Genomic DNA, 7,310 nt, shown 5'->3' with positions numbered 1-7,310 from the left:
CCAGAGCCGCAGCTCCTGGGCGCTTCAGGCTTCGTGAATGGCTTGGGGTAGCTCCCGGCCGTTAAGCGTTCATCTCTTACCATTTCAATCCAGCTCCTATAAGTTTATTGGCAAGACGGGTGTATTAGAGCTGCCAAATTTAATATATCAAGTCCGTGTGTCTGGGATGTGGTTTCTCAGCAGTAACTGGAGAAAAGAGGTTTTATGTGTTTTCATTTGGAATGACTGTCTGTTCCTAATCCCATTAGAGCCCTTGACTTAATGGCTGCTGTCCCCGTCCGCCGCAGGCCCGCTTTCTCCCTCAGCCCGCTCGGCTGCCGGGCCTGACCAGGGGGCTTGTTTGTCTTCGTGTCTTTCTCCAGCCTCCTCTTTTCAAGATGCATTTCCCCGTCTGTCTGCCCTGTGGTCAGGCCCCAGCTTCGTATCTATTTGCCAGATCCTGGGAGTCGAGCTTGTGCTACCGGCCTGAGCTGCCGCCTCATGACCTTGGGGAAGCCTCCGGTCTTGGTCCTCTGGGCCTCGGGAACCTGCTCTGCGGAACGAGGGGTCAGAATATAGGACCTGAACGGGGAGGGGCTTGTCTGGACTCAGCCTGTGCAGGTCCCACCTGAGGGCCCCAGGGGACTTGGTCCTCCTCTGATCTTGTGGCACCAAACTGGGAGACGCAAGGTTGGCGCCCCCCCCCCCGCCCCCCGAGTCAGAGAGTCACCCCCGGCCTGGGGCTGCAGATCTCCTGGGTCAGGAATAGCAGCTGTGGTCACCACGCTGGAGGCTCTTCAGACCCTGAACCATTGAACCATCCTCATTTCCCTCTGCGGCTGCCTGGGGACCTGCCACGGGAGAGTTGAGTCACTCTCCTGGGGAAGCCGTTGGCACCTCTGCCTGGGCCTCTGGCTTCTCTGGGCATCGAGCTGGTGTGGAAGAGAGGACATGCGGCGGCAGGAGCTTAGGGGACCTGGGCTTGCCTTCTGCTCACCAGCCGTGTGACCTTGGGCACGTCCTCTTACTGAACCTCGGTCGTCCCTTAAGGAAAATGGGAATTGATCTGTTTATTCAACAACTATCTGGTTGCCTGCTATGCACCACGCACCACTTTGGGTGCTGGAGCTTCAGCGATAAACGGAACAAAAATATCCCTTACTGCGTGGATTTACCTTCCTATGGGGAGAAGAGAGAGTGAACGGAACCAGGAACGTGTTACTTCACAGGGGATACAAATGAGGCAGGAAATGGGAAAGCTAAGTGGAGGGTGGCGGGTTCTGCAATGTTAAGTAAAGTGGTCCCGGTCGCTTCCTGAGAAGGTAGTGTTGGAGCGAAGATTGAAGGAGTCGAGTGAGCAAGCTTGGCAGGAACGGGGGAGGGCATCCAGGCAGAGGGAACAGCATGTAGGCGCCGGGAGGTGGGCATGGGGCTGGCGTGCGTGAGGAGCAGAGCGGAGGCCTGTGTGGTCGGCAGGGAGAGACCAGTCGAGAGGAGATCAGAGGTGTGGGGGGTGGCAGCTGGCGGGAGGGTATAAGGTGGTGGTTCCCTGGCGACATATGGAAAATTTAAAAAGTACTGATGCCCAGGCCTCACCCACGCTGGTTCTGCTTTAACTGGTCTGGGGTGGAGGCTGGGCATCAGAATGATTAAAGGACCCCCCTGGGATGAGGCCCGGGCAGCCCCTCACGGGCTGTCGTGCGTTTTAAATGAGGCGGTGGGTGCATGGAAAGCCTCCCTACACAGCCCAGGCCTGGCCTGCAGGGAGCGCTCCGTCGGGTGGCGTGTGCGTGGGCTTCGGGGTGTGGCGTCCCCTCCCTGCTCTGACATGCTCTGTACTCCCCAGGCAGGGGCAGCACCAGGCACGGGGCCATGGGGAAGCGTTACTTCTGTGACTACTGCGACCGCTCCTTCCAGGACAACCTCCACAACCGCAAGAAGCACCTGAACGGGCTGCAGCACCTCAAGGCCAAGAAGGCCTGGTACGACATGTTCCGAGGTGGGTGCCGCTGGCTCGGCCGCCAGGCTGCGGGGGCCCTGCCCTTCGCTCTTTGCTCTTTCTTATCATCAGACAAGGAAGCTCCGTGGGCCAGTGGCCCCAGCGCCGAGGGGCCTCCGAAGGTCAGACGGAGCGTGAGCGCCTTTCCCCAGCGAGCTTGACTGGGGCTGTTCTCAGATGCCTGGCCAGGCTCTGGGGCTGCTGTGGTCGGGAGGAAGGCCTCCCCCAGGAGGTGATGTTGGAGCCAGTAGCTGAGAGACAGGGCAAGGCCAGCCACACCGCTCCGGGCAGAGGGCGTGCAGAAGCAGGCGCTCTCCGAGCTGGAGAGGGACCTGGCCGGAGAGGAGACTGGTAGGGGTAGAGCTGGGGGCAGGGCGAGGGCCACCACGCAGGACTGGAGGCCACAGTCAGGGGGCTGGGTTGTCCCAAGGGCAGAGAGCGGTCTTGGGGGGGCTTTCGGCAGCAGCCCGTGTGCCCAGAGCTGCATTTGACACTGGTTGCTGCTGCTGTGTAAGCAGCGGAGTGCAGTGAACGGCAGCTGAATGCCTGGCCGGGCGGGTGGCTGAATAACCGAGCTTCCTCCGGGAGGGGCTGCTCAGAGCAGCTGTGCCGGGTGAATGGGCTGAGGCTGTCAGCACCTTGCAACGGCCTGGCACCCCAGGCACTCACTGCAGGAGCTGCTCTGCACGGTGTCGTTGGACGTACACGCTGAGCAGTGAGGGAGGGGCCAGAGAGGTTCAGCAGAAGCCAGGTCAAATGGAGAGGGAGCTGGGCGGTGGGGTGAAGGGTCCAAGAGCTCCCGGAATGAACCGAGGCGGGTCCGGTGCTCAGTGGGACCTGGGGAGCAGGATTCAGGGACAGGGCCCAGAGCCTGGAAGGAAGGAGTTGGGTCCCAGCAGCTGAGAAGGAAGGCGAAGGTGAGACAGAGTTCCCTGGTCTGTGACTCAGAATTCACAAGAAGGGGGTGAGCATTTATGGAGTGCCTGCTGCATGCCAGGTGTCTTCATTTGCTTTTCTTAGTCATTCTCTAAAGCAGCGGCTCTCAGCCCCTGGAGCGAGGATCACCTAGAGACCTGAAATTAAACAACGCTGGCCCCCTGACCCACCCCCAGAGGCAGGTTTGGGCAGGGCCTGGGCATGGCATTTTGAAAGCTCTCCCTGACTCTCCTCATTTCAAATGAGAAGCCTCACAGGCTCGGATGAGGGCAGGTGGCCAGGCTGCTCAGCAGGCCAGGCATGACTGTGGCCGGGGTCTGGGAGTGGGGGTGCCTGGGAGGCCTTTGACCCTGGTGGCAGGCAGAGACGCCCTGACTCCCAAATCCTGGGGGCTGTGACCTGGCGTGGAACTGGGCCTCAAGATCACCCTGGTGTTTGCTCCTAGTCCCAGACTCTCAGCTGACCGCTCCCTCTGAGCTCTAGCCACACTGGCCACTACAGTTACTGTACCCTCTGCAGACATGCCCTTCCTGCCCTCGGCCTGGTCCCCATCTCAGCGCAGACAGAGTCCTCCAGGGTGTCCTCCCCCCCAACACCCCACCAGGGCAGGTCCTTTGGCCTCATGCTGTTTACCCCGCTTATATCCGCGTGGATTAGTGTGACTGCTGGACCGGAAGGAAGGACCGGGTCTGCCTTGTTCTCCACTAAATCCCCATCCTGGCACGGAGCCTGGCACACAGGACGTGCTCGGTCAATGTTTGTCAGATGAATGTCTAAATGAGCGAGCAAACAGACACGGGGCGTCGGGGCAGGTGTTAATGTTGGGAGATGAAGCGAGAAGGACCAACGGGGTCAGATCACGAGGAGCCTTGAACACCAGGCGGAGGAGCGTGGGCCTCTGTGTGCAGGGCCTGGGCCGGCGTTCTCAGTGCTGAGGTCAGTCAGTCGTAAGGGAGCTTTGAACAGTTCTCATACTTTCCCCATCAACGAAGGGAAGCACAGCCTGAGAAGGACGGGCTTGGGCATCCGTGCACTTGAACAGCTGCCCGATGAGTCTGCCGTGTGGCTGGGGTTGAGAACCACCAGTCAGGTGCTGGGCAGCCGGGCAGTCTCCTCTCAGTCCTGAGCCACCCAGCCAGAGTCCTCTGTGTTGGCTCGTCATCCTGCCACCCTCAGCTGTCCTCCCCTCTCCTCCCCCCCCCCCCCCCCCCACCCCGCTGGGCCTGGGCAATGTCCTCTGCCCTCCACCAGCCCACCCCCTGGGAGGATGTGTGGCATCAGCTGGCTGGACTGATCTGACAAGCCCAGTCCTGAAAGATGGACCCCTCCCCACCCTGCTGATCCAACCCACACTCCCCCAGGGCACCCTGGAGTGAGTCCTCCCATAACCAGCTCCTGGCCCCTGCGGCCCACCCTTCCCCCAGCTCCTCACTGGCCCGGGGAAGGGAGGAGCCCCCATCAGAGCCAGGTACTCACCCAGCACCACAGGGGAAAAGGTGGGGACTTTAGACCCACACACCAGGGTTCAAACCTGCACTGCCACTTCCTGCCCATGGGAACCTTTTCTCCTGTCTGAACCTCAGTTTTCCCTTCTGCAAAATGGGGGTGTTAGTACTATGCAGTGGGTTTGTAGGAGGAAACGAAATCAGAACTGCTCCCATTTGTTGCGCATCCACTACAGAGGGTCTCAGGCTTGGCTGCACGCTGGCGTCACCTGGGGAACATGATGCTGAGACCACTCCCTACCCCACTTTCCCAGCAGGTCCATGTGCCATCAGGTAGAGGGGCCACCTGCCTCCTCTGCCAGGTGCTGTCCATCCATTATCTGCTTCCACAGCAGCCTGACCCGGTGAGAACCTCCCCCCCACACACACACCTTATAGGTGGGGAAACGGAGCCGGAGAGGTTTAAACACCTGGCCTGTGGTCATGGACATCTGGACTCCGAAGCCGCTGGTCTTGCCAGTACCTCGGTGGCCTTTAGAAAAGGCAGTGAATGAATGGGAAGGTGCCCAGCCCAGGCCTGGCCCCCCTCCTCCAGGGTGACCCCAGGGCCTCTGAGTCAGGGCACCTTGCTCACGTGTCTTACTCACGGATTTTGACTGTTTGATTCTTTGCCGACCAAGAAGCACACAACATTTACCCCCTGAATATACGATGAAAATAAAGGTGGAAAAATCGGCAGAAACCAGGGTTGAGGTTTGTATCCAGAAAGATTGTTGCCAAGCCCTGTCAAGGCTGGGGCCGGTCTGGCGCTGAGAGCCCGCAGCTGGCGCGCGGAGGGCACGGGGAGAGTGTTCTGCCGTGTTACCCGTGGAGCGGTGCCTGGGTCCCGTTTCCTGGTGAGCTTCCTGGGCACCGGGAATTGTTTTTAGCTTTCTATTTTGAAATAATTATAGATTTCTAAGAGGTTGCAGAGACAGGGCAGAAAGACCTTGTGGTACCAGCTTTTAAAAAACAAACAAGAACACAACCACCCACCACTCCCTGGGTGATTCCGTGCAGAGCTCGGAGTCTCTGGCCTCCAAGCATGCCTTTGGCGGGGTCTGGGCAGCGGGGGAGGGGTTGAGGTCACCCGAAGCTTAGACCCCTCTGCCCAGCATCCCCCTCTGTGGCTGTCCCTTTATGGATGGGGGGCGCTTCCCTTCCCGACCTCAGGGAGGACCTGCGTGCAGCACAGGTCGGAGCCCAGCCCCTCTCTCCTCTCACAGATGCAGCTGCCATCTTGCTGGATGAACAGAACAAGCGGCCCTGCAGAAAGTTTCTGCTGACAGGTGAGGTGTCCCACTCAGCTCCGCTTCTGCCCCGCCCCTCCCGGCCCCTGTCCCTCCCCAGGGACCAGCCTGCCAGCCTGGCCTGCTCAGACCCCTGCAGAGCCTCTGCCCCACCCTGGCCACCGTCCTGACCCCACTTGGTGGCCTTGGAGCCTCAGCTGACTGATCCGTCGGGGTCCTCCCCGGGGTCGTGCCTTAGGACTTCCAGGGGCTTGTCCTCAGTTCTTCAGACCTAGGATGTGATTTTATCAGCTCGGCCGGAACCAGCAAACGCTGTGAGATGGCAAGGAACCCTGGAGACGCCGATGGGGGTGCTAGACTGGCAGATGAAGTTAGCCTGGGAGCCCAGCCCGCTCCCGGCAGGCAGGGCTGGAGGGGCAGCAGGGCTGGCAGTGCCCAGAAGGTGTGGAAGTCGAGCCGAGGGCGCTGGGTGTTGATGTGACTGCTCAGTATCCAGCCAGGAAAGAGGCATGTGGTTTAGAGATAAAGACCTCAGTCAGTGAGGAGCCAAGGCGGATGAGAATAAGGGAAGAAAAATAGGGTGTCAGCATTTTGAAAACCCTAACTTAACTCTGGTGCCGTGTCACATATAGAAATTTTTTGATATTTGCAACCATAGTAAAACAAAGATTTACATTTTTGATATTTATTTTATATATTTAAATGCCATTTAACAAAGAAAAATCAACCAAAAAAATGAGTTTGAGTGTCACCTCTGACACACGTGTCATAGGTTCGCCATCACTGCTCTAAGGGCTTGGCCCTGAGCTTCCTAGCGGCCAGGGCAGAGATGAAAGCCATGATGATTGACATGGTGTAAAGGCGCAGCCCTGGGGAGAGGAGCTGCTGTTGACCCAGGGAAGCGAGGTCAGGAGATGGCGCTGTCCCCAGCACGGGCCCCAGGCCTGCAGGTCAGGGGCCTCCCCCAGGACCTCCCCGTGGAGGGCGTATTCACTGGGAGGTGGCGCTGGCTTAGGACACCTCCAGTCTTCTGTTATTTTGAGACACATTTTGGTCTTCTCGGTTGAGGTTCAGAAAGCCACCCTGGACGGTGTACCTCCTTTCATGGTGCAAATTACAGCCATTCAGGCCTTTCTGGGAGCTGCTCACCAAGCCAAGTGAGCGGACAGGCCCCAGGCGGAGGGCGCGGCGCAGGCCATGGCCTGGAATGGAGAGGAAGCGTGACCTTTTCAGGGAACCACATGTAGTTTCTGAGGCGGGGTCCCCGAGTGGTGACAAGAGCCACGCCTGCAGAGGCTGCGCATCCTAAACGTGGAAGTTGTCAGTGGGGTGTGACCCCCAGCCGGGGCAGGGTCGAGAGCGGGAATGATGGAGCAGACAGGTTGCTCTGGCTGCTGTGTGGGCGGGGCCAGAGAGTCGAGTTTTTCTTCAGGGGTGGGGTTGCTGCTCTTGAGGCCCTAAAGTGTTGCCCCTAAACCTCCAGTGGCCCCCAGCCCCCAGCGGAGCCCTCCCTGTCAGAGCAGCGAGTAACTGTCTCCCCCTTGCAGGCCAGTGTGACTTCGGCCCCAACTGCAGATTTTCCCACATGTCTGAGCGAGACCTGCAGGAGCTGAGTATCCAGGTGGAGGGTGCGTTTTGGTCGGGACCGGGAATGGGATGGGG

At 59.4% G+C, this 7,310-nt stretch overlaps 1 protein-coding gene across 3 annotated transcripts in view; it reads left to right on the top strand.

Moving 5' to 3' along the window:
- The window catches only part of ZMAT5 (zinc finger, matrin-type 5), a 19,151-nt gene that overhangs the window by 6,839 nt on the left and 5,002 nt on the right, over positions 1-7,310 (top strand). Inside the window, exons 2-4 of one of the 3 annotated variants that reach the window (XM_005869739.2) lie at positions 1,826-1,978; positions 5,625-5,687; positions 7,196-7,276. In XM_005869739.2, the coding sequence (XP_005869801.1) occupies positions 1,852-1,978; positions 5,625-5,687; positions 7,196-7,276 (271 nt within the window). In that variant the 5' untranslated portion in view covers positions 1,826-1,851. The remainder of the gene's footprint in view (positions 1-1,825; positions 1,979-5,624; positions 5,688-7,195; positions 7,277-7,310) is intronic. The other 2 variants (XM_014542515.1, XM_014542516.1) reach the window with 2 other exon arrangements.

The sequence above is a fragment of the Myotis brandtii genome, unplaced genomic scaffold (assembly GCF_000412655.1).
Source record: "Myotis brandtii unplaced genomic scaffold, ASM41265v1 scaffold303, whole genome shotgun sequence".
NCBI lineage: Eukaryota > Metazoa > Chordata > Mammalia > Chiroptera > Vespertilionidae > Myotis > Myotis brandtii.
Note: the sequence above shows the minus strand (reverse complement) of the source record. Positions and strands in the feature narration are given on the sequence as shown.